This window comes from Neopsephotus bourkii, unplaced genomic scaffold (genome assembly GCF_033783945.1).
Source record: "Neopsephotus bourkii isolate Nb327-2 ecotype Australia unplaced genomic scaffold, CSIRO-AGI_Nbou_v1 NB_1358, whole genome shotgun sequence".
Lineage (NCBI taxonomy): Eukaryota > Metazoa > Chordata > Aves > Psittaciformes > Psittacidae > Neopsephotus > Neopsephotus bourkii.
In genome coordinates, this window is record NW_026901837.1 from 2,862,529 (window position 1) to 2,889,694 (window position 27,166).

Below are 27,166 nucleotides of genomic sequence, written 5' to 3' on the forward strand. Positions count from 1 at the left end.
GGTTGCTGGCCTCAGGTATTTCTGATCGTAAGATTTGGGAGTCTCCAAAGGATCGTTTCTGACAACATTTACAGAATATTACCACTTAGCAATGGTGTAGGTGTTACAGAAATTCTTGTTAAACAGCTTGAAATTACCTGCCTTTTATGTCCCTAATTGGAGGAATTTTTGAATTGCCTGCTTTTTGCACAGCTGCAGTAGATTGTTCAGCTATGATAAAGATACATACTGTAATCCTCTATGGACCGTGGGTTTATGTCTGCATAAAAGCAAAAGAAGTATTCCATCTTCCTTTCTTATCCATTTGAAATGCATTTGCCTTTTATTCTCCACCTGTTTCTTCCCTCTGCCTCCCCAGGTTTTTAATTTTGATGTTTGGATATCCACCAAGCTACCCACGAAGTTCCTAGATGTATAGCTCAGTGGTCAGGTGCTTCAGTTTGTGGGTTTTGCTAAAGTTTGAAGTCTTTGATATTTATTTATTTTAGGAATCAACTTTTAATACTTGATACCTCCCCAGAAAACAGGGTGTATTTATATGGTTTGGGTGAGAAAGCATATCACAGAATAGTTCCACAGGCTTTGGCAGAAGGGTGGTTGGGATTTCTCTGTGGTAAAAGAATTAACCTGAATAGTGGTGATACCTGTAATTTCTTACCTAAGGAGAGACATGAGAAATTATTTCCTTTCCTGTGTGCAGTTAAATGACTGCTGCTGCCCCTCTCAGGTACTCAGCACACTGGTGATCTCTTCTGTACTTAACAGTACTTCAGTCCTAAGTATTGAATAAAAATTACATAATTGAATTACAATATTGAGTAAAAATTACATAAACTGTTTGCTTACCACCAAACTTAAAATCTCCATCAGCATCCTAGCTGTGTTGCTGCTTTTAGTGCTTCCGTTGTTTTCTTTTGCACTTGATGGGATTATTGTCCAGCTACCTATCGCTATTTGATGGTGAGAGATATGGTGGGCTAGCTCTGTGATGTTTCCATCCAGCAGTTCCTTTCACTTTCTTGAATATTTTCATGCTTTATCTCATCAAAACGTTTTGACTTCAGCTACTTTTTGTCCAGATAAGTGTTTTTTCAGAGGTGATGCGTGAAGCTGTTGTTGGCTCTCAAAATGATTGTCTTCTTGGTTTCTGGTTAAGAAGTCCATAGCAGTGGCTGGGGAATAAAATGGTGGGAGAAAATAAACAGTATATGTAACTTTGAGGAGAGGATATATTATATACTGCTCTGAAACGCTGCTAAAAACATTTAAAAGGTTTTGTAATACATTTCCATAGATGTCCCAGGGAAGTTGCGTGGTTATGAATGGGAAAGCAAGGTGGTTCGTAGGACTGCAAATGAGAGAACTGGCTTAGAGACAGAGGCTTTAATACCTGCCTGGGGGTTAGCTGGTGAGAAGCTCTAGCTTACTCCCATTCATTTTCAGAAGAAGTTTTGGAATGCTAGCAGGGCTTCATTCTCCTGCGCTTGCATAAGAACCATTTCTACAGGTTTTTCGTTCTTACGTCTAGATAAAACCCAAAGACCTGGTTATGGACAGCCATTAACAATTGCTCAAAATAACTTCTTGTGGAAGGGTTTTAGGTAAGTAGTTATGCTTAGCCTACAGCACATTTGTCTAGCAATTTCAGTTAGAGAAAATATTTTTTATTTACTGTTTTTAGCAGTATTGCACTGCTTTAGAACCGCATTACACTGTAGGTACAGCACATTTCATCAGCTGGGGAGTTGTGACATTGTCATGCATTTCTTATGGGTTTTGTTTCAGCCTCTTGGAGCCAGTGACTATTTGGAAATATCAAAACACTTTGACACAGTCTTTGTTCGTGACATACCGCTTCTTACAATGGCAAAAAGGACACAAGCTCGTCGCTTCATTACTCTTATTGATACCTTTTATGAGCATAAGGTGAGAACCAAGCCTTTCCTATGTGTGCAGAGTAATACTGGGAACCCTAAAATCTGACATCCAATTGGTTTGAAGTAAGGCTTTCTATAGTAATGATTTGGAAAACATAAGCAGAATGCACTGGCACTGCAAAGAAACACCATTCCAGATTCACGAAAAAGTTCTCATCACTGTAAAGGGAAATAAGCAGGTTTTGGTTTGTTGTTTTTTATATTTCTCTGAGTATTGAACATGACCATACATACAAGCCTGAGCTCATTTGCTTTTCCCGAATAGGGATGTTGTTTCCTTCCTAACCCAGGAAATCCACAGAAACCATGTCATCATTTTAATAATGAAAGATTGTGCTGCCAGCTGTGCTGGAGTAAGTTTAATTTTTTTTAGATTTTAACTTGCATGGGCGGTTAGTCAGGAATCAGCCTTCCTGAACATGGTACCAAGGAGTTAATAGCATAGTTACATTAAGTTTAAAGGAAACAATCACTGTAGGCTTTACGTGAGGTTGCAGAACTGCTAATGGAATAGTAATTATAAATACAGCACTTCATGTGAATTTACAGAGGTTTCAATCATGGAAGCAAAATCAGCACCATTAAAACAAAGAGAAGTTCATGTTTAAGATGATTTTTTAAAAGTAATACAAGGTATGAAACGCTGTCCTATGTGTGATTATGTATGCACACACTTAAATATTTATGCAATCAGGAAATATCAATTGAGATTATTTTTTTCTCGAAGAATGTCCTGGCAAGATCATCAGAAAGGCCCCACTTCAGCAAGGTATTGAACTAAGTGTATGAGTAGTCTTATTCAGGTCAGCCAGATTCTTTGTACTTTATGATTTGGAAGTGGACAGTTTCTAAGAGGATATGCTAATACTTATAAACTAATAATAGTGTGTTAGAAATAAGGGGGGCGAGGTTGTCTGCTCTACCTACATGCTGTCATTAAGAATTGCAAGCAAACAGCTGCTTCCTGTTACTTCCTCAACAGGAAAACCACAAGTGTTAAACTCCTGTCACAAGTAGTTGTTGGGGAAAAGCACCTGAGAGAGCCTATTTGTGGAGACTTGTCCACAGTGCAAATATTTTGTCTGCATACTCTCACCAAGTATCTCCTCCTGTAACAATACTCCAGCCTGTCTTCATTGTAGCCCCCTATGATACTCTACCTCACTGCAAATTGTATCTCCTCCCAGCACACGGGAAAACAGCATCATTATTGCTATTAGCAAATAACATGCATTGTTATTACCAATAATATGCACTTGAGTAGCATGGGTGAAAGCAAGAGTGGCTCCACTCAGCCTTCTGGAAAACTTGGAATTTAAACATTCTTTAGGTGGAAATATGTGTGCAGTGCACTTAGATACTGAGGGGAATTTTAACTATGGGGGAAAGAAAGCATTGGTTACAAAGACTTTACAGCTGTTACTGTAGAAAGTTGATTGTGAACTCATTGCCTGTATAGCAGATATTCTGAGTATTCACTACCATACTTATTCTGTTCTCTGTGTAAAAGTTACGTGAGTACTTATTGAGAAAAGGATCTTGAAAGGTTAGTATTCCAAATGACCAAGTCAAGTGAATCTGTAACAGCAGTGCTAATGAGAGAAAAGGAAAATACCTGGAAAACAAACAAGGTCGTGATTTGAAGTTTGCTTTCCATAAAACATGTATTTTTATCCATTTTCTCCAAAGCCCAGGTGATGAGATTGTTGCCTCTTTTCCTTCTCTCAGGTGCGTATTATTTGTTCTGCAGTGGCTCCTCTCCAAAGCTTGTTCCTGGTAGAACATGACAGTGGTGAGGTAGAGAACAACAGAGTCTTGATGGATGATTTGGACTTGAGCCATGTATGTGATAGTAATATCTTCTCCCTTTTGTAACAGAATTGGATTTGGTCTCATGATTAGAGCAGCATTTTAGGAAGAGGAATCAAGTAAATATTTTACGAGTGATTTGCTGCTTTTTCTGCAGTGTGTCTTTTGCTCTCATAATAGCATGTTATTGATTCATAGTCAATGCCATGATATATAGAACCATTTTGCTGAAGTTAATCATTATATTTGCACAATCATGTGTAAAAATACTGATTTCAGTTTACGTTTAAAATACAGAAATGAAAGTCTGTTCTACATCTTCCTAGACTACATAGGACTGCTTCACAAATCCTCACAAACAATACTATTTTGCATGTTACCAATTCTGGTTTTCCTTTTCCCTATAGCCTAGTTATTGTTAATGATTTTTTAAATGATTTCTCTAAATCAGCATGCAAGTAGTCAAGAGGAAAGTGAAAATAGATGGTTAATACATCATCATGCAGTTTTAAACCCAAGTTACTGTTTTGCTACATTCCTTCAGAAGATTACCTAGGTGAAATAGGTGTTTTCCTTTAATATTTGGACTTAAATTTCAGTTTTTTGGTGCTATGCTACTGTCTTGTATCATCAAAGCCTGTGAAGCACTCAGCTTTAGGAGTTGGGTAGGATGCATTTTGGTACAGCTATGTCTCTCACAGTTAGTTCTGTGGTGTTGTTTTCTGTATTAATGTAGGATTCCGCCAAAGGACTCTCCATGTTCACAGGAGAAGAGGAAATCTTTGCCTTTCAGCGTACTCTCTCTCGGCTTACAGAAATGCAGACTGAACAGTACTGGAAAGATGGAGACAGAAGCAAAAATATGTTGTAATTAAAAGTTGAATAAAATCACCAGAAGTAAAACTACAGAATTGGAAAAGTTTTTAGCACAACTGAAATAATAATTGCACTTTATCATCTGGACCATATTTTCTTCCATCAGTTTTTTTTTGTGCTTAAGAAATGAGGACTTGATTATTTTTCAGTACCATCAGTGTGTGGACATGTGAAATTTTGCCTTAATTTTATTTTCTGTAAAATACGATGTTGATGTTCAGTAAGTTTAATGAGATTATAATTTTTCTGGAGAATTGCTGTAGAGACAAAGTTGATGGGCTATACAGGGTTCACAGTAGATTTAGAATGTCACGTGAAGAGGACACTTAATGGTTGATGCGCTGCTTCTGTCACGTACAATGCAGTTGGCACAAGAGAAAAGTCAAATGCTGTCTTTATGAAACTCCTGATATTGTATAGGTCCCTGATAGAATTCTGGAACCGCTCTGTTGTATATTCTGTTGTGGGTTTATTTGACCCTTATTTTCTGTGTGGAGCCATCTGCTGACTTTTCAAGCTCTAAGTTTCCTGTAGTCAGCCTGTTGCTCAGTTTAGTTCATTGTAAACTAATGGTTTGAGCCATGCGAGAGCCCTGAGGAGGAGACTGAAGGTGCTTGAAACTGCACACAATTAAAACCAAGGTAATCACTGCTGGGAAAAGAAACTATGACTGGACAGTGTATACTGTAACATATAAGTGCAAGGTAATACTCTAAATTTTGCAGTTCTTGCACGCCTGAATATGCTGCCTTTACACCAGTGTTATATGTGTACCCTGAATTTTTTCAGGCTTCATCTATGCCAAACCTTATATTGCTTCTAGCACACCTGCTCTGATGTGGGGAGAGTGATCCTGCCCCTCTTGTCTGCTCTCGTGAGACCTCACTTGGGGTATTGTGTACAGTTCTGGTGTCCTCAACATAAAAAGGACATGGAACTGTTGGAACAAGTCCAGAGGAGGGCCACAAGAATGATCAGGGGACTGGAGCACCTCCCGTATGAAGACAGGCTGAGAAAGTTGGGGCTGTTCAGCCTGGAGAAGAGAAGGCTGCGTGGAGACCTCATAGCAGCCTTCCAGTATCTGAAGGGGGCCTACAAAAGATGCTGGAGAGGGACTTTCCATCAGGGACTGTAATGATAGGACAACGGGTAACGGGTTAAAACTTAAACAGGGGAATTTCAGGTTAGATATAAGGAGGAAGTTCTTTACTCTGAGCATGGTGAGGCACTGGAATGGGTTGCCTAAGGAAGTAGTAAATGGTCCATCCATGGCAGTGTTCAGGACAGTTTGGATGCAGTCTTGGGTGACATGGTCTAGTGGAAGGTGTCACTGCCCATGGCAGGGGCTTTGGAATTAGATGATCTTAAGGTCTTTTCCAACCCCAACTATTCTATGATTCTATGATTTTGGGGTTTAACTGAAACAAAATACAGTATTATGCTTATTGACTTACAGTGCATTTTTATAAAAGGTTTATTTAATAACATATTTAGAACCCCTGAAGAGGGGAAAATACTATGTAGATAGACTGAAAAGATTGCCCTAATTGGTTAGGGAGGAGATAGATACATAACACACTGTCCCCAGATTTGAGGGGTTTTCTTGGACTTTGCAACATGACCTTTTTCTTCTACTGTACCTATTCCCCAAAATATTGTTCTCTGCCTTTGTTTAGCCTGATTAAATTGTTTCAGTTGTAGCCCTCCATCACAGTTATGGAAAGCTTTTGAAAGGGGATTTTGGGACAGCAGGGAAGACTGGACAGATAGTGTGCACTTGTATGTGTTTTGAGAATACAGATGGTTTGGAGCCATGTGCTCAAGTCTGGTTTTCTGTTCTGTGTCCTGGAAGACTTACAGTGGCTATACCTGTTCTTCAGAGAATTTCTAAAGCCTATATTTATAGTTTACAAGTTATGCAACTGTGTTGTTATTCCCACAAGGGTGACTACCATGGAGAATTTTAATGTGTATTTATGAAACCCCCAATCAGAATACATTGCTTATACTGCATAAGCAATGACTATATGAATAATTGATGTATATTTTCAGAGATTTGTATTAGGTTTCTCAACAGAGGGACTATTGAGATTCATGCATGTGTGTCTGTGTATATACACACACCTATACTTATTATATACATATATATAAATACAGATAAAACTAATTTATATAACTTAAGTGTGTGTGGTTCTGTATTTATATGTGGCAATCTATACTCATGAGCCTGGCCCTGTGCTGACAGGCCTAGTGATGCCTGGTGTCCATCACTAGGGCATGATGGACAGTACTGGGCATGTCCTGGCCCAGGGTGCTGCATCACCTGCAGTCCAGAGGGTGATCCCAGCAGTCCTGTCCCCTGCTGCCTGGCCTGCTCCTGGCTGCTGCGAGACAGCAGTGGTCTGTGGCTTTTTATTACCACATTAAAATGTTGTATTTGCCAAAATGTAAAGAGTGAGATGCCTGTGAATGAACTATGCATACTCCTTGATGGCCTTAAAATTGCTGGGTTTATGCTGGATGCCTCTATCCCAAGATCAAGTATTGGCTTTTTAGGTTTTCTTAACTTGTAAATTCATGTCATTTAGGATCTGCAACAAGTTTTTATTTCCCTTTTAGTCATTCAACAACCATTATTGCCAAGTTAATTTTAAAAGTAACTTTGAGTAATCCTATTGATGTGGTATTATATTTTGCTGTCACAGGAAGCAAAATCCTTGTCATTATGGACCATGCAAAATGTTTCATGTTGGTTTGTAAAGGCCACATGCTGGCTAAGAATCTCTCAGCTAACTTGTTTCAAATATTTGATTGACAAAGGAATGTTCTCAGTGCCTGAAAATCTAAATTACAGCTTCTGTGAGTATAGTTACTTTATCCATACAAACATTTTATCTTTAAAGCTGTATTTTCATTTTGCGTTCTTGTGCAGTAGCTCTTACTTATATTTTAAATAAATAACGCGGTTCTGTCTTTCAAAATCACTAGTTTTCAGTATTTACCTTTGCACAGATTGAGGGAACAATTGCAGTAGTTTGGGTATATTGAGACAGCCCTCCAAAGGTCTCTGGAGGGATCAGAGATGCCTTCTTGCTGTTGTTGCTTTTGATCTAAAAAAGAAAACCATTAATGGCCTTTTTTGATTAAAGGTGACCATAATGACACTATAGCTGGATAATGTCACCTATTTTGAAGCAGTTTAAACATGGGAAAAAAAGACCTGACCGAGTTTCAAACAGTGCTTTTCAGTCACCAGCCATCTAATAAAGAGAAAGAACAGTCTCTCCATCAAGGCCTGTTTAAAAGGATCAAGATCCAGGAGGTTTCCTTCTGCAGTTACTTGGATCTGTGACTCAGTTTCCCTGTCGATAGAATGGGAATGATGTTACTTTCTGATTTGCTGACACTGGAGTACTGCCAGACTTCACCCATTAATATTCTAAGATGCTTGCTGAGGCTCTGGGATGGAAATACTTCAGTAAAGTATGTAAATAGTGCAAAAAATAATTTAGCTACTCAAAGTGGATTAGTTTCCTTGTTTGGGTTACAGAATTATTGCTGTCAACTACACATCACGTGCCTCTTTGCTGTGAGGATATTTTTTTAAATAAAGAATCTATTTTAAAGAAAGAAAAAAAAATAACCTGAGGTTTGTGATTCAAACCTTCACCAAATCAGGTAGATTTTATTCTACTTGTAACAACAGATTTCCTGTATGATTCGTTACAACCTTAGCTCCTGTAACTGTGAACTACAGTGGCTTTGTAAGTTCTGTTGGGATTCTCCTTGTATACTGAGAATTATTTTTTTTTAATATATTATTTTGAGTCTAATATATAACAGACTGAACACTATTAAATCCTTCTGTTGAGAATAATTTATGTTGTAATAAAAATTAATAAATCCAGATTTTATAAACATTTCACTTATCATTCATGCTATTTTTAGATAAGTAAGTGTTCTGAATAGAAAGGCCTTTTGTTGATAACTTGGTGATATTTAGGTTTTTTTATCTCTGTATCCAGGGGACAAAGTTGGATCTGCAGCACTGCCAGTTTCTGGGCACTTGGTTGCCTGGATGAGCCATAGCATCACAGGCCATTGCCCAACATGTAGCTCAGCCTTCGGTAGGTGTATTCCAGGGCTTGCGAGAGCTCCTCCTCCAGAGGCAGTTTAGATTTGTCTTCCTCAGTTACTGCTGCTGGCAGCCTTCATTTTGGGGTTTGGAACCCTTTTTTCTACCTGACTCTTTTCTCCAGCAACTTGAGGGTGAGGCACTGCAGCTTAAGTGCAAACCACAATTAAAGTGCGCTTTTTTTTCTTCCCTGTTAATTTGTGATTCTTACTGTTCAAGATGTGCTTTTGCTGACAGCTAATTAGTGCTGCGGTTAGTTTTTACAGGTTCTACCCAGCTTGTAAAAGTGCCCCTGGGAAGCAGTTAGTTAACACTTGGGCAGACAGGGAAGTCCCTGCCCTGATGGGCTGGGAGGGTCACTGCAGCCCCCAGTGCAGGTGCGCTCATACAGCACCTCTTAAGTGTTGTGAATAGCAGAGCAAGGCTGCAGCATGACACTTCTCCACAGATGCCAGTGGCAGAGGATCAAGAGTGTTTTACAGTTTGGGCTTGAGAAACGAGTGGTGTAAAGTTTTCTAGGAGGGGTTAAATTTGGGGGTATTATTATGCCTTCTACTGGAAACATTCAGTCTCCCCATTTCTTCCAGAGAGGGATTGTCATATTGAGTATTGAGCTGTGACCAACTTGCTCCAGTATCTTGCCTGCAGCAGTGCAATATCCAATGTTTGAGAATAGCATCCAGAAAATTTCTTAATACCCCGTCATTATAGATTTGCAGAGGTTTGTGGAGCAGGAGGCCATATCCTCACCAGTGGTTGCATGCCTTGTTACTCACATAAACACTGCATCCTTCTCCAGGCTAATTTAAATCTTTTAGTTTTCCCCTCAAGCATCCTGCTGCAGTGAGACATCGGGGTCTAGTTATTTTGCTCAAGGAACCGTCCCTTTACATGCTTTGCTGCCTCTTCCAAAATACTTCAGGAACAGATGCAGCTAATCTGCCTTTGCAGTTTTGTTTGCCCAATGGATGTTTCTCTCATATCCCCTTCATCCATTTCCTGCTAGAGATGAGCAAACCTGATGTGTCCATCTCTTGACAGAGAAGAGCGCTACTCATCTTGGGATCCTTAATATTTCCTGTTGTTCTGCACCCTCATTTCTGGTGTAGGTTTGTGTGTGTCTCTGCTTCCCAAGCCCCCTGCACTTGGAGTTTCCTGCTGCTTGGCTTCAGGCCTTGAGAGCTCTGGCACATATGAAATACAGGTCTGGGGGTGCATCTGTGCCCTTGCAGAAAAGGGGACGTTTTCTGAACCCTGGGTTGGGGCAGTGCCTGCATTTGCCTTTCTATCCACTGAGAAGGACTTGCAGCAGCAGTGCCTTGCGCGAGAGCAGAGGGAGGATGGAGCAGATGGAGGATGCAGGCCACTTGCTCCCTCTCCAGCCTTCTGCATTCTCCACATATTTGTAAAACAACTTTTGTTTTAAATTGAATTGAATTCTAAGAGCGCCACTAAAATACAGAAATGCTTCTCACTGACCTATTACTCTGCATTCATGTTGGTAAAATTCTGGATGAGTTTCTATAGTCCTCCCGCCAGTTCTTTGTCAGGGTGAAGGGTTTAGTTGGCTCTGTTAATCCACTCTGTAGCTGAAATTGTTCATTTAAATCGTTATAAAAATCCACTCTTTTCCAATGCGAATCCTGTATTCCCAGATTCAATTACTGCTGCCAGTGCAAAGACTTCAAATTCTTTGAGTGCAATCACACTGTGTCAGTCCAAAGGCAAATTGCAAACACTTATCCACAATTCCCCTTACTCAGCTTTAAGCTAATTTTTCCAGCAGGCAACAATAGCCATAAAAGTATAGGGAAAGATTATTAGAAGAGTTTAAGAAATGGTTGATCAGCTCCTCCACAAGCTGTGGTACAATTCTACCGCATCCTCTTCTTGTAAGGAGCAAAACTTTTCATTCTGTTACTTTATATATTTTTAGCACTAGGCTCTTCAGTGTCACAATAATTAAGAGCGATCACAGCCAGTGAAAGACGAAGCATGGAACAAAAGATCAAGTGATTGTTTAAGCTGAAGTTAACTGAACCAAGAAAAGTAAGCTCACTGACATGAAGAAAAAGGCTTTTTTTGTATCCTCCGGTATTTTACAATTAGCAAAGCGAAACACACTTGTGTAACTTTTTCTACCTACAGTGATGGATAACGTTCAGGTCACAACATGATGTGTTGGGTGGTGAGTGTTTTTTCCTGCAGGCTTAAGAGCATCACTCATGTCAGGTCTTTCCTGTAGATGAGGTACGATGTGCCCAACATCTCTTCCTGCTAGTCAAAGTTCAAACATGTTGCAAACAGCTAACAAAGTTAGTTGGGGTGGAGAGTGAAATTTGTTGAAAACATAGGCAGAGGACCAGTCTCCTTCAGTTGCAGTTGCTATCTACTGAAAAGTAACATTTCAGAGGCCAATGGAGAGAGGAGCAATTACTGTCCAGTGAAATTACAATCTGAATAGGCTGCCATTTTCAGTGCTTCACTAGGATGGCCGTGATTGCTATAGAAACTTCTGAGAGTGAGACAGAGAGGTTTTCCAGCACTGGAAATTACGAATGGAGAAGGTTAGACTGGGTGCAAAGCCCATTCAGTCAGGCAGCTGCCAGTTGAGCCTCTTTGCCAAGTAGATTGTAGGAAACGCTGATTAAAATGTCCACTGAATGCACCAGGCAAATTAAATTTCAGTCACAGCCGCCTGGGCAGTTTCGGTGGGAAGATGGCTCCGGTGCACCTGGGCTCCCTCTCCCTCTGCAGAGTCTCTCCTGCAGGCACTTGCCCCCTCTCATAGGTACAGCAGGGATGCTGCAGCAGTGATGCTGTGGCAGTCTAAGGACATGGGTAAGATGAGGTTTGTGGGGAAAGCTGCTAGCAGCCAGTCTAATAAAGGATGTCTGTGGGGAAAGAACAAAGCCAGAGATGGTTCCAGGTGGGATAGCAGTGTTCCTCCCCCAGCCCAGCTCTGCCGTCTCCAAGGGCACAAGCGCAGCAGATGAGGGCTGCTGCCATGTCCACCTCCATCTGACTGGGCTGGCACTCCCATTTTGCTGTGTGTGTTGTCCCCACCATGCTGATATACATAAACGAGACTGCTCTCTTTGAACACCTCTTCTGCCAGCCCCTTCCCCTACAAGCAGCCTGTGGTGGACAGCTGAAACTGTCCCTTTGGGTCAGAGCAGCAGGCGGTACAGCCAAAATCCTGCTGCAAACCAAGAGATGGCTAAGCCTCCCACAAACAACTTAGACAAGCCCCTGAAATCTCCCTTGCAGCCCATCAGTCCCCAGTTTTGGCTGCACACCCAGGTGCATCTGCAACTCCACTAATGTCTCTCCTTAAGAGGATGCTCTTACCTCCTTTCCATACCCCCACTTCTGGTCCTTCCATCTATGCTGGGGGAGGGCTTTTGTGTTCATCACTGGCCTTGATGAAATGCTTGTCACCCTTCTGGCAGCAGGCTGGCAGCCATTATTCCAGCCAATCCCCTGAAAGACCATCAGGATCTTTTGGTTTTATCACCATCATTTCTTCTATTCCTCTCTCCTTTTTCTCCTTGGCCTCCTTTAATTTAACTCTAGGCTGTCAGGCAGAAGAGTCTCAGTCAGGTAAGCTCAGACACATGTAATGCTGTGCCATAGTAACATAGCCATGTCTATTCTCCTCCTCAAGCTGCATGTAGTCAGTGTACCAGCTCAGGCAGCATGGCCTTCAGCGCTGCACCACTTTACAACTGCTCTGCTTAGGCCAGTTGCTTTTCCAGTTGTGCTTGGCTTTGAGATAGAACAATAAAACCACTTTGTGAATCAGTAGGACTCCCTACCTGCCTATATCACAATTTCCAAATATACCTCTTCTTCATAGGCTGTGCTTGAAAAAAAGTTTGCGTTTAAGTACAAAAAATTATATGGCCTGTATGAATAAGAACAATGAGATTTGTCCTGCAGTGTGAGGGTGAACAATGTAACAAATCACCACTTACCAAATCCATGAAATGTTTTCCTGTTTGGAATTTTCAGATTAAAAAAACAATGCATTTTGGCAGTAAATGTAACTGATATTTTGATCTGATTGTAATTCTGTTCATTTACGGTTTTTCAATACACAGCTCTTTAGAAGTCAAACTGACTTCATCCTCTCCTCCCAGAGTACCTGAAAACAGTGCTCAAGGATTAAAACATCTGCTCAAGACAATGTCAATCATTGTCTACTTAAGCTTTTTACATACATTGGTTATTTGGCTTACTAATGGCTTACGCCAAGCTGTTACAGTGGTGTGTATGTATGTGTCTGTACACATACAGATATATGTATTCAAGGAACTATGTATGGGTTTTGCAGTCCTTGTGACTTGTAACTAACTGCTCCCACAGCCATGAGTTAAGGGCTGGTTAATGGATGCCAATCTGTCAATTCTTGAGCAATTTAGGAAATTAGTTATTGACATAATGGAGAAATTATGAGTGTATCACAGCAACTCATACTTGAGGACACCTCCGTCTGCTAAGGTTGACCCTAATAATTAACGGCTTTACTCAGTGCTCCAGAGGTGCTTTATAAGGCACAAGGCTGAAGGTTAAACAGCTTCTGTGCATCAGATGTGCTCATTACATCAGTATGTCTATAATGGTTTTCCTGAAGCCACAGCAGCTTGTTAATTGATCGTTCTCATTTTACGGTCTTTCCAGGGGTCCCCTGGACCATTTACAAAGCTGTGCCCTTGTCCTTCAGATTGCCTTTTCCTGTTCAGCTGGAGAACTAGTGTCCCCTCAACCAAACAGGGACCTGCCTGCCAACCGTTTGCTTGCCCTTGGTCGGCCGCACAGTGCTGCTTCCTCCTCCCCCAGTCCCACTCCTCCACCTCAGCTCCTCTTTCTGCGAAACTCAAAGGCACAATTGCCACCCACCTCCTGTTTAAGCATCTGCCACTGCAGTTCAGCATCCAGGCAGCTCAGTGGTTCCCCTCTGTTGGGTCCAGGGTTTATTTAAGTTTTCCAGAATGAGAAGGTGATGACAAATCAAAGGCCAAGTGTCATGAATAACTTGATGTGGAAGAGGAACAAAGTTTATAAGGTGAGCACGCCCAATTGGTAAACCACCTGCTTCTCCCATCAACTGCTACAGATGGAAAGAAAACAGAAAAACTTTCTGGGCTGAGAACACTTTTGCCAGCTCACTGGGAGCTGAAGTTATTGAGGTGTTAATGCCATATGCACCTGCCTATGTCCCAGGTGAGAAATCAGCTGCAAAATCCTCAGCTCTTGGGTCAAAATCCTTCAGTGTATCTGAGTACCTGCCTAGAGTGGAATGTAGGTCCCTACAAAGGAAGAGCTGGGCTTTAGCACCTCCTATCCTTTAAACAGGAAGATGACCGAAGAGGCTAAAACCAGGGGAAAGTGGGTTTCAGCAGAGCTTCCCATTTCTTATAAGACACAAGCTCCCATCTTCCCATTGCCTCCACTCCACAGCTCTCCCAGGGTCATCCAAGGGGGATGCATGAATCCCTGTTATGCTACAGAGTTTACCGTTTCACTGGGGCTGAGATGCTCCTGATGAAGGGAGAGGATAGACATGCTGTCAGGATTTGCGACCCCCTCTCCCCTAACTTCAAAGCATTTGCCATCAGTGGCAACTGTTCATTGCTGTATTCCAAGTCGCTTGAGGCAGCACTATTCCATAATCTAGGCAAATTGCAGAACCGAGACTAAGGCAGGATAAGCAGTAAATTAGCCTAAGAGGCTGACTGAGAAAAGAAAGCTAGTCCCTAATCCTGTTTTATCAGAATACCTTTGTGCTTGGGCACACAATATGCCATCATCTAGCTCCACCGTGTGTTGGGATCTCTCCTCTTGCCACAAGGGAGAGAATTTCTTTTTCCCTCACCAGTGTGGAAGCCCTAGCAATGCTCTCTCTTCATCGGGTTTCAATAGCCACAAGCAGGGCATTGCACATAGATAGCATTTGTTACCTGTGCTGTTCAACAGCACTTCCAATTGAAACACACAGCCTCGTCTTCTCCATAGGGTGCACAGTCTGGCCTCTCTGATGGTAAGAAATTAGCAAGCAGAAAATCGGGGCTATAAAGTTCCAGACTGTCAAAGATTGACTGGGAAACCTGCCCTAAAGATAACGGGAAGAGACATCTGGACAGCCCAGGACCCCCTAAGGCTTACATCTACCAGGGCTTCGAAAACATACCCACTTGCTCTGCCGTCAGTCATCTCCCCCAAAGTCGAAATGGACCGTGTGCCCCAGGACGGTGCCTCAGGCGTCCTTCTACCCATAATTAAAAGAGAGAGAGGTAAATATATATATATAAAGCACATACACATATATATAGATATATATATATATCTTTTATGAGGATTTCGCATTGTGCTTCCAGCTGCGAGGGCTGTCCGGCGGCTTGCAAGCGCGGCGAGGCCCACAAGATGGCAGAGCGGCCTCACGGCACACGGCCCAGCCCGAGGTGCTACTGGCTGCTGCTTCTGCAAACGCCATTCTAAAAAGAACTGGTAAAATATGCCCAGGCTTTCACCTTGCCGTCAGACTGAGAACGAAGTGAAATAAATACACCGTGATAGCTTGCGCAGACATTCCTTTCAAACAAAAGCCAGAGATTCCGAAGACCATGGTTCCAGGTGAGGAATAAAAGGTTAAGTGGCTGCACAGGGCCCTGTGGCAGCAGTGCTGGGGTGTGCTCCATGGCTGGCTGGAGGCAGAAGGCATGTGTGGTAGCACCAAATGCTTTAGGGACATCCCATATTCCACCTGTCCTGGCTTGAGCACAGCCAGCAACTAAAGGTCACACAGCCACTTGCTCATGCCCTGACCAGCCTGGGTGGGATGGAAAAAGGCAAACCCCACAGGTTGAGATAGGAACAGTTCACTAATCGAGAAGAAGTTTAATAATAAAAGGAAAAAGAGAGAGGAATAAACCCCAAGACAGACGAGTGATATACAATACCATTGCTCACCATCCAGCCTAACCTAGGCTGCCTTCCCTTCCAAGTAACTCGGTTTATATACTGGGCATGACATGCTGTGGTATGGAATACCCCTTTGGTTAGTCTGGGTCAGGTGTCCTGTCTGTGCTTCCTCCTGGCTTCTTGTGCCCCTTCTCACTGGCAGAGCACGAGAGATTCAAAAGTCCTTGATCAAGGTAAGTGCTACTTAGCAACAACCAAAACATTGGTGTGTTATCAGCATTGTTCTCAGGCTGAATCCAAAGCACAGCACTGCACCAGCTACTAGGGAGAAAATTAACTCTATCCCAGCTGAAATCAAGACACCATGTCAGGCAGGGCTATCATCAAAAAGAGGTGCTAAGGGGTTGCATGGGGCTGCAGGGAGGCTTATATATAGGACCGGTGTGGGGCAGGTGGGCAGTAGAAGCTTATGCAGGACTGGGATGACATGACCCTCACTGTGACACAGAAGATCTATATTTTTAATATACAACCATTTTTGGGAAGAGAGGGCTTCCTTGGAACTGGACCTGCCTTCCTTATATTGAGATAAATATGACATATCACATCGCTTGGTCCTATCCCAGACTTCCCCCCAGAGCCAGATCCTGCCTTGAAATGGCTCAAGCAAAATCCTCCTGTCTGCACCATCATGCAGGATCCCTTGACTCAGGGTACAAGGCATATGTGGTTTTGAGTGAAGCATCAGGCAGGCCCTCAGAAGATCCCCCAGGTCTTCTGCATGGCTACCTTGTGACTTCAGGCAGGCACATCCTCACCTGGATTGCTACCTCCAGCCTACCCTTTTTAGCGTGTGTTGGCACCACGTTGGCATGGTGTTGGGAGGCCATTTCCACCCTGGGGTGCAGAAGCTCTTAGGGGAGAACCATTACTGTTGCTACATGTGGGGAATTTCTGGCAAGTTGAACTGGTGAGTAATGCCATGCATGCCTGGGATTTTATTTAATTCTAGAATACTTACTGTGCATATAAGTTACGAGAAAAAAAGAAAATCCTACCTTCAGGTGCAGCTGTGAGTTCTCCAACTTCAAGGGCAGCTGTGATGGTAGCTCTCTGTATTGCTTTCTGTATCTCTGAAGAAACCTCCTTAGTGTGGTTGTCTTCATCTGCTGGAATCATGACATTGTTCTTAAAAAAATCACAACACCTGGAACAGCTTTGGAGTTGATACAGCCTCATTTCGTCCCCAACAGTACAAGCCAATGCCCTTCAAGATGGGAAAGACCTGGCTTTTGAACAAGCCTGAAACCCTCACACTCTGAGATCCAGAGCACTTGTAGGATTTGGCTTATGGTGGACTCCTCAAGCACTTGTAGGATTTCACTTATGGTGGACTTCTCAAAGGAAACTCCATGACTATGGCTTTATAAAAAGAGATGGCCCTTGCTTGGGCTTGCTGTGGTTAAAAGCTTCAGGAAACTCCCCAGTCGTGTTCTGACACCCCTTCATCACCACAGCCTTTCCATTTCTCCTCCCAGGTGGTTCATCTCGCATCAATCCTCTCCACTGCCAGTATCCAGAGGAGAACATGCAAGCTGTATCCTCTCCAGAAACATGGGCAAAGAGGCAAAGAAGATACTGAAAGACATGGGTCAACCTCTGTTTAAAACTTCATGGGTTGTTTGTGGGGTTTTTAAATTATTCTGTTGGATTTCTTTCAGTGGGAGCAGCTCTTGTCTGCTTGGGCTTCCCCTTCCAGGCTCATATCCTCTGCTGGCTGGTGCAAGCAGCAACTCATGCAGCCAGGTTTTGTTCTTGTGGGACATCAAACTCTTCCCCATATAGAGTGCAAACAACCCACATGGCATTCACTGAGCCAGGCATTTGAATGCTCAGTTGTTGCATATTTAAGTACCTTGTAGGTTGTATCTCTTCATCCTCAAGCTCTAAAAAATGCTAAAATCAAGTGGAAAATATCGACAAACTTGTTATGCTTATTCCCTCTGTGGCTTGCCTAGAGGCAGAAACGATGTTGAGAGTTTTTCAAGTCAAACTATTGTACAAGCACACTGAAGGGAGGCACACAAGAGACTTTTACTGGAAAACTTCATTCCTGCTGAGAACTTACTGGAACAGAAGTCTGGTGATATGTAGAAAAATTACCCCACTGTTTCAAGAAACAAGAACTATCAGTCCAGCCAGAGTGAAGAAGACATGAGGAAAGAAAATCAGCTCCAATCAAGTGTGCCAGAGCATAACCCTCTCTGCAGATCTCTTCTCACACCGGTCCAAGCCCATGAAACAATTTGCAATCAATGAATGCTGAAGTCTACTGAAGGAGCAAGCAGGCCATTAATGTAACAAGTCAATGAACTCTGATGGAGCTGACATTTCTGGAAAATTAGCTGGATTGCCAGGGTAACCAAACCACAAAAGGATGCAGGACACAATCAACACAAGGCAAGATACAGACGTTTGCTGAAAAGTTTTATGGGCATGACAAAATTAAATGAAACTGGATGTCCTAGAAAACAGTTTTCACTTTCATCATGTCTCTTGGCTGGATTCCACAGCATCGCAGAAATGTTTCTACAAGAATTGATTATTTCTCACATTCGAGGCCCTGGAGAGCTTCCCATGCCACTCAGAATAGTTAGGTCTTTTTGAGTACAGGCTTAGAGGTGAGATCTAAGCCAGCTGGGCAAAGCCACCATCCTTCAATTACACATTACTATGCATATGACTGAATCCTTCTACTGCTTTCCAGAGGCACCTTCCCCCATACTTTCCCCCCCCCGAAAAGAGAAAAAATTCTTAAGTCTTTTTTTCCCTTACTTAAAAATAAGTTTAGGACTTTCACTTATTATTTGGAGATCTCAGTTCAAACCCCTGCCCTGCCTCTAACTTCCCATGCTCTGGAGAATCCATGCACTAGGTTAACAGCTTGTGGGCTTTGATGACAACTGGATGACAACTCCATCCCATCATTTCCCTTGTTTCAGCTCTGACTTTGTACAAAACTACCCTCTGGAACAAGGAGAAGCCAGAAAACCTGACTTTTAGTCTGAGAGAATGAAATCTTGGTTTCATCCCAAACATATGGGGAGGACCAGACTGTCCAGTGGAAGGCCACAAGGATGATCAGGGGTCTGGAGCACCTCTCTTATGAGGAGAGATTGCAGGAGCTGGGCTCGTTTAGTCTAGAGAAGAGAAGGCTGAGAGGGGATCTCATTAATGCATGTAAGTATCCCAAAGGCAGGTACCAGGAACATAGTGCCAGACTTTTTTCAGTACTGCCCAGCAACAGAAGAAGGAGCAATGGCCATAGACTAAACCACAAGTAGATTCACCTCAACATGAGGAAGAACTTTCTATGTTGAGGGTGGCAGAGCACTGGAACAGGCTGTCCAGGGAGACTGTGGAGTCTCCCTCCCTGGAGACATTCAAACCCCACCTGGACGCATTCCTGTGTAACCTGCTTAGGCCCTGTCTTGGTAGGGTGGCTAGACTAGATGATCTCCAGAAGTCCCTTCCAACACTAATGATTCTGTGAAGTGGGACCCCAGAAAAGACAAAAGGAAAAGAGAAATTCTAGATTTCCACTACCAACTGGTTTTCTGGGAGAGAAGTGTTGTTTTTAGAAGGAGATTGGAGCACTTTTCTACATACAAATTGCAGGTATTTTGCAAAGATATCTTACTGCATTCCTCTCAATAGCTACAGCATTTACAGATTTTTACTTCTGGTTGAAAGGCACTTATCAAAAAGTTCCTGACAAGCTCTTATGTACACAGCACATCACTGACATACCCATCCCGTGTGAAATCTGTGCAAGAAAGGCAGGGTTCTTTTTCTCAAGTTATGACGAACAAATGGTGCCAGACTGAGTAAGAAGCAGCCTGCAAAATCTACTGCATTACAGATCATCAACACAGCACCATGTGCTGAGCCTGGTGGCAAAGGCAATACAAGGAAATGGGTACTAGGGAAACTAGGAGGCATGGAGAACAGGCCAGTCCAAAGCTCATGAAGATGAAACAATAACAAACAAAAAGGAAAACTACTTAGCCAAGCTACTACATGAGCCACTGCGCATCACGAATTTTTATTCATGCTCTTCTAAGACAAAAGACACTGATGCCGATCAGTACAAAGGGCTTGTGGACTGGAGAAAGATCAGCTTTCTGGTGAGTGTTGAGAATATGTCAGTAAAGCCCTGAGCAGAGAGATACAGTCCTTGCAAAAACACAGGGCACATTAGTGTGCCAGCAACTGGGCTGTCATTTTGATTCTTCCCTTCCGCTTTCTGCTAAATGCTGTTTTACTCAGTCTCTCACAGGTTAAGGACAGATGGGAACCATTAGATCTTCACAGCTCCTTTGGGAACTGTTAGTCAGCCCTCTTGCATATCACAGCCCTTCAAACCTCACCGGCATACCTTGCCTGAGACTTGACTATAGTGTCACTCATGCTTTTAACTGCAGTTAGAGCACACCCATCAGAAGCATGCTCATCCTGGCTCGGACACATCTGGAAAATGTGCCAACTGCCCTGACAGCTTGTTACAGTGATTAATCACCTTCATTCCAAGAAATTTTTGGCCAGGTTTTTTTTCATATGAATTTATCTGGTTTTAGCTTGCTGCTACACATTCCCATAATTTACTAGATTAAAGAGCCTTTCAGTACCTGATATTTTTCTCCTAGGGAAGTTTCTTCACCATCGTAATCAATTCCCTGCTCAGTCTTTTTTGATAAGCTAGAGAGAGTGAGTGCTTCACATCTCCCATTGCAAAGCATTTTCTTCAGGCTCTGAATCATTTTGTGTGGCTCTAATGTTCCACCGCCCATTTTTCAACATCAATTTAAAACACACAAGTCATCCCAGTGCTGGCCTCACAAATACAGTACACGCTCGTATCCAGTTGCTTGTCCCTTATGACTTAAAATAAATCTATGCATAATTCTAGGCAGATGCAAGCTGGCTTCTTCTAGCTGGCATTTGGAGCAACTGAAAAACAGCCAGTCACCTTCATCAGTGCCGCCATCTCAGCAGGTGAAGAGAAAGCATGACAAAGCTGTCTCCCTGCTTGCTCACTGTGACATGATTCAACATTGAAAATCAAGGCTGACCCTGTGCATGGTACACAGATATAGGCACAGATCACCTCAGGCACAGGAGACCACATCCATGAGGATGAACTAGCCAATGGATACGGAGTGACTGTATCCAAGGCTGTTAAACCCTCTTACCCATCAAAGTGGAGTAACTGCAACTAGGCTTTTTGCATCCATGCCTGGGAACTGCTTGGGAAAGTGCTAGCAGCCTGGGCCAACACTGTGCCAGGGACCATTTTGCAGTCTTGCTGTGGACCCAGCTAAGTTCCAGTCCCTTGGAGTGCTCCCCACCACTGCTCCCCCTTTACCAAGAGAGAGAAATCTTAACACAGAATCAGCCTCCAAGGAAGCAGGAGCATGAAGCGATTCCTTTGCTTTCTCCTTCTGAAACCTCTTTCCTCAGAGAACAGCAATGTTTCAGATCAGAGAGGTGGCAACAGGCTGGGGCAGCCTTTTTGTGCCCAGTGGTGGTCTGAGGGCTCACATTGACACTGAAGAGGGAAGATTTCCATTGCAGCAGAGCTTCCAGCAGGGAGCTTCACCCAGGTATGTAAAGCCAACAACGCTGGTGGCACTTCACAACAGTTATAGGTAGAGGAGGCATCCAGGCTAAGCCTATGAACCAATTTTTTCTCCAATTCCAGGGTTCTCAGATCAGGAGGTTGAGGGAAGAGTGATTTTTGAGAAAAATAATGTCCCCCCAACTCCACAGAAGGGAACAAAAATACCTGATGTCTAGTATTTTATTAGATTTTGGCTAGAACAATAGGAACATTCTTTCTTTCCACTGAATTTTTCCCTTTCTTTTATTCTGTCAGTGGCAGAAAATGCTGAATCACAAACCTGGAGCTTAAAAAAAAAAAAAAAAGTATTCCTATGCAGAAGAAACAAATCTTACATCATTTCATGCTTCCTGCTCTGCTCTCTGGTGCCACGTTCCTCATTTTCAGGCTGTTTTAAAGGTCAGCTTCACAGAGCAAACCCTGATCTCAGGACATGGGATACATGCAGCCTCTCACGCCAGGATCTTTTCTCACATGATTAGTCTCAACATTCCTGCAAGTAGAACAGTCCCCATCACCAAAAAAAAAAGAAAGCAAGATATTTTTTCTTTCCATTCCCCAAGTTAATATTTACCACCAACACAGCCTCATTTATTTCTTAGGCTGGGGGCTACTTCAGCAGTGTAATGCTATTGCCATCTATGGGCAAGTAATAGTCTTACCAATCACACATACGACAATTACTCTCAGTAATGCTTAAGGGACTTCAAAGAAGATTTTATTTAAGATTTTCCAATACCTAAGACATAGAATCTGGATAAAAGCTAATCAAAGACAGCAATTACTTCTCATGGTATTTGTTTTAATCCTCATTGAGTATTCATTCAACTGGCTTCATTTTGCCTTAAGTATGTTATTTGATGCTATAATTTGAGCAGGCAGGTGAGGTCATGTGAAGGTGTTGATCCAGAAGCTGCATGCATACTCGTTCTGAATAAAAGAGCTGAACTTATCTGAAATTACTACTATCAATTATCAAACATTTAACAAACGATGGAAGGCACAACATGATGAACAAGCTTCAATGCTACAGGAAAGCTGAAGATTAATTGCTTGTTAATAGCGCTTTTAAAAATGTAAGATTTCAACCTTAATAAAAGAACCAGACAATCTACTGGTCATAAATGACATATACTGACAAAACAATCTGAAGTGTAAAAGTTACCGCAAACACTTTTTAGTTCGCTTATGCCTCAAAGAATCTGTCTCATTTCAATAACCTGGAGGACCATGTTCATATGAAAAAGTTTCTATTAGTATCTGTAAGAAATATAAAGCAAAACTGAAGCTCCCACTCACTGGGAGACTCTACAGATGACATTTAAAAGAAAGCACAGCACCACAGCAAGATGAAAAATGATCTTTCTGTTAAATTATAACTAGTCAGATGATTATAATGCTCTCAGGTTCATGATAAAGGTGTAAAGATTGCCTCCCATGCCTGCAGAGCTCATTGCCAGGTGGCACTAACTATGCATGGTTAACTCATCAGAGTCAGCCTCTACTTGTTGGTCTCTGCTGAACCACTGAAAGGAAAATGCCTGGGCCCCAAGAGCAAAGATTGCCCCACAGCTCATCACACAGCAAAAGAAAAAACCCAAAACCAGTGGCTAAGGCATTGGACCCCTCTCAGCAACTTGCCAGAGGAAGGGCACTGCAAGTCTTAACCTTGCAGAAGTCATACAAAAAGAACCAAAGCACAAGCTCCTACTCTAGCAAAGTTAGAACAAAAATGTTTGGATTTGATTTCTGTAAGAAAGAGAGAGAGGTGTTGTGAATAAGCACAAGAATAGGCACTTCCATTGACCAAAGAACTATAAACAAAAGCACTTTCGTTCTTTCCTCAATTACTTGCTCTTATTTTCTCTTACAGTCACATGCCTATGTGGGCCTGTACTGTTTGAAAACATGATTCATTAAGATGCCTTAAATCACAACCAAGTATTGTACTATTAATACTGACTTTGCTTTAACTTTCCTGTTAGTATAATTTGTTTCACAACTGTATCTCTTACATGCCCAAATCCCCACACTGATTCCTTGAAAAGTTTTTGTTGATATGTGCACTTTATTTCCAAAGTGCTTCAGATTTAAGGGCTTCACGCCCCACCCCTCATCACTGTTTCATTGTTTCATTTTTGCAGGGACATCCCCTTCTTTTCAGGAGATTGAAACATCCAGTAATCTGAAACAGATCTGGTGACCCTATGGCATTAAATCATGCTTTGTGGTGCTTTATTCCCGCTCCAAAAGACTTCATGCATTAGCGAGTACATAAAATTGCACCAGAAATTGAATACATATTGAAAACTAATAAACGATTCCATATGGTCTTAATTTTTCAAAGCTGTGCACCACTGTTTTGAAGCAATAGGGTTTCATTTTCCAATTAGGAAGATTTTAAAATAGCCCTTCTAACCCACAGATATGAGAACACTCTCACTTAAGATACTCTCGCCAGCTGAGAGATTTGGGGGCACCAACAGTTTTCACAGTCAAATGGTGTCCTTGGTTAGCTAGCTAGCAAGGGTACAATTAGCAGAGGCAGTTAATTTCTTCCTTTTATTCGAAAAAGCTTGTGTCATCATTACTGCGAAGACACAGGTCACAAAGCCTCTGTGAGCAAACTGAATAGCATACGTTCCTCTTTAAGCTTCACGTACTTGAACATCTGTCAGATCTCAGCTACAGTTCCTCCACAGTCTTCCCTGTTTACTTCCAAGGAAAAAAACAAATCGTTTTGATAAAACAGGGCTTTATAGTACCTCTACTTGGATATATTTTAAGCTTAACAAGCCTACTATGAGGAGTAGCTACTGTATTTAGAAAATGCAGGCTTGTCAGCAGATTAGTTCTCAGTGTGTGTTCAGTTATGTGTGCTCACTTAAACAGTACCCCCCAAAGAAACAACTTAATAACATCAAGCCTCACTCTCCCCGTCATTGGCTTTCTGCAGGTAAAACAGCAGTGAATGACTTATGTACACCTTTGACATAGCATTTTGCTAGACTGAAGAAAATGCTTTTGCAAGGCAGGAAAGGATACATACAAATGGAAGACTTCAAGTTTTCAGATTCCAGGAGGAGTTTCCAGGGCAGCTAGCTATAATTGCATGCCCCAAACACATTTAAGTGACATTCACAAGCCACAGGGAACATAAGGACTTTAATATCAGAAGCAGGACAGGAACAGAACTGAGGCATTAAAGTTAAGAAATGCCCTCCCAAAAGCCCCAGCTCAACCAATGCCTAATCCCAGAAGCTCTGGAGTCCTATTTTTAAATTGCCACCATCCCAAGATACAGGACATTCTGCCTTTCACATACCCAGAACCACCCCACGTTGGGCAGCTCCATGCCCCTCCTCACCCTGGGCCCAGCACTGGAATTCAGAGCTCAGACACGTCTCCATGCAAAATGAGACCCACGTTCCAGGGTGTGCAGCCTGCTCAGAACACATCCAACACATACCAGTGAGCTCCAGCTCCTTACGGCACACTGCTACAATTGCTCTTCCAAGATGCAACAGCAGGTATGAGGTACCCATCTCTATAGCATTGCTAGATGTGGCATGTCTCAAACACTCAGGAAATGTGGCCCCTTTCCCATTCCTCTGACTTGCTGCAGCTCCTGAGTCAGCAGCCACTCAGTTCCTTCAGGGTGGGAGAGAACCAGCTGCAAATGCTTATCATTGACTTCCCCACCATGTGCTGAGCCGCTGACTGCTTTTGCTTAACACTTCACCAACCCCGTTGAACCCTTTCTCAACTCCCCAGGGGGGAGAAATTCTTCCCTCCTCTGTGTGAATCCATAGCAGGAGACCCAAGGTCAACTTCTCCCCCTTCAGCCCAGTGGGGTTCAGATGACTCCTTCTGACCTTCCTGAAGAGTATCTTAGCCAGGAGGTAGGCTAGCCTGAAGAATATCCACTGAGAGGGAGACTAGCCTAACATGCACTCCCATTTTCAACCAGCCTGTTGAACCCGTACTGCTGCCTGGGGGAGAGGGTGGGGATTCAGGATTCACGGGAGCAATCTAGGAGAGGCCATGACCTAGCAGTAATAACATTGCCACAGGGAAGGGAGAGGAACAACCTTGGATTTCAGTCCCCTTCTCAGTTTGCTCACTGTGCTTTACATCGAATGTTTGTCAGAGAACAAAATACAAAGTTCTGGGAAAAGAACCAGGAGCCGTATTTCCAGCTTCTAGGCAAGTGCTCTGATCACTGCAGATACAGAATGACAGGAGAAGGGAGGTGCTTGGACTTCTTCCTCCCAGGGCCACACACAGGAGACAATAATTAATTACTTGGAAGAACTGAAATAGGCTCTATGCAGGCACCTGCTCTCAAAAAGAGCTGCTAGGCTGAGCCTTGGCAAAGGGAAATGCTTTCCTGTAGCACTCTCTTTACCTTATCCCTGATTAAAGCTCCTGTTACACGAGTGTGCCTTATGTTTGCAGGTAGAGGGAAGCAGGACTGTGAAAGGCGGTTATTTTAGGGCTGTGATGCATAAGAACCACTACTACGAAAAAGGGACTGAAGCTACATCTCTCTGCACAGCACCATGTAGACAGGACAGCCACCCTGAGGATATGTTTTGCCCCATGAAGCCAACCAACAATGATGCAGTTTTAGAGGTGCAGCTTTTGAGTCTTGTCAGTGCTGCAACTCTAGGCACTTGGCTCGCTGGATCGTTGTACCCAAAACGCACCGACTCCCTGTCCCTGACCCCATGTTCAGGCCTCCACTGCTTCAGGCAAGGCTGCGAGTCTCCTCCAGAGGCAAGCTTCAAGACAAGGGCAAGAGAGAAACCAAGGGATGGCTTTGCTCATTCCTCCGTGCAGCTGTAGCTTCTGGCTGAAGCTAACGTTCAGTGCGCGTGCCACAGTACCTTCCGGAAAGCCTTTTCTCCTAGCGCCGCTGTCAGCCGTACCCGAAGCCTGCCCGCCGCTTTCCCCTGCTGAACGAGAGGGCAGATCCGCGGCATGGGGCCCGGGCAAGGTTTGCGGGGACCGTACCGAAGCCGCCCGTTCCCACCATGCATCAGCGGCCGCCTCCCCGCCAGCCTCACGCCAGCCAGGGCCTAGCGGCTGCTGCTCACCCCAACAGCCAGTCCCTCAGCAGGCCGGCCCGGGGCCCAGCCAGCCCTCCCGGCCCTCCGGAGCCGCTGCCGCCTCCTGGGTGCGGTCCCGGCCGAACCCGCCCAAGGCCGTCACGGGGGCTGACGGGAGGGTGCCAGCACCCATACACAGGACATCGAGACGGCACTGGGGAACCCGGCCGAGACCCCGGACACCGCCGACACAGCCCCTCCCGCGCCGCATTTTACTCGATTGTTTATTATTTTCCAAGGGGCGGTGGCGGGGCGGAGGCGCTGGCCAATTGGAAGCGCCGCTGCGCTGACGACAGCCGGGCGACTGCCAATGAGCGGCGAGGGCGGGCCCTGGCGGTCACGCGCGGCTCTAGAGCATGACATCATCTTGTTTGCACGGCGCAGCCTAGCTTGGCGCGGGCGGGGCGGCCGCCAGGAGGCGGGGCCAGTATAGGGGGGCGGGGCCGGGGCGGGCGGGCTCTCCCCGGAGGGCGGCCAATGTCCGCTTAAACGCCCCGCTGAGGTAATTCTGCCGTGGGTCTTTGGGCAAAGCGGCTGTGTCCGGCCACGATGGCCCCTCGCTGTGTGTGGGCAAATGGAAGGTGTTAGAGTGTAATCATGGAGTAATTAACCGATAAGTGGGTATAAGTAAGCCCCTATGAGGTAACCCGGACTGGTTAAGTGACATGCCCAGGTTGCACAGCGAGTCGGTGGC

The 27,166-nt window shown here is 43.6% G+C and overlaps 1 protein-coding gene and 2 long non-coding RNA genes across 8 annotated transcripts in view; 1 reads left to right on the plus strand and 2 right to left on the minus strand.

The window, feature by feature from the left end:
• The window catches only part of AFG1L (AFG1 like ATPase), a 58,495-nt gene extending 49,966 nt beyond the window's left edge, over window positions 1-8,529 (plus strand). For 2 of the 3 annotated variants that reach the window (XM_061366777.1, XM_061366779.1), the window contains 3 exons: window positions 1,786-1,926; window positions 3,666-3,779; window positions 4,483-8,529. In XM_061366777.1, coding sequence (XP_061222761.1) covers window positions 1,786-1,926; window positions 3,666-3,779; window positions 4,483-4,617 — 390 coding nt within the window. In that variant the 3' untranslated portion in view covers window positions 4,618-8,529. The remainder of the gene's footprint in view (window positions 1-1,785; window positions 1,927-3,665; window positions 3,780-4,482) is intronic. The other variant, XM_061366778.1, reaches the window with a different exon arrangement.
• Window positions 832-26,461, minus strand: LOC133219459 (uncharacterized). 3 transcript variants are annotated; one of them, XR_009727447.1, is made up of 6 exons: window positions 26,251-26,461; window positions 13,660-13,794; window positions 8,267-8,366; window positions 4,299-4,580; window positions 3,194-3,803; window positions 832-1,172 (listed from the first exon to the last, which is right to left on the minus strand). It is a non-coding gene; the product is annotated as an uncharacterized LOC133219459 (long non-coding RNA). The 3 variants fall into 3 exon arrangements; XR_009727446.1 differs by lacking the exon at window positions 3,194-3,803; XR_009727445.1 differs by lacking the exons at window positions 3,194-3,803; window positions 4,299-4,580.
• LOC133219460 (uncharacterized) lies at window positions 21,528-26,145 on the minus strand. Of its 2 annotated transcripts, none has more exons than XR_009727449.1 (2): window positions 24,831-26,145; window positions 21,528-21,854 (listed from the first exon to the last, which is right to left on the minus strand). It is a non-coding gene; the product is annotated as an uncharacterized LOC133219460 (long non-coding RNA). The 2 variants fall into 2 exon arrangements; XR_009727448.1 differs by lacking the exon at window positions 21,528-21,854 and adding an exon at window positions 23,570-24,076.
• Window positions 26,462-27,166: the final 705 nt, after the last annotated feature.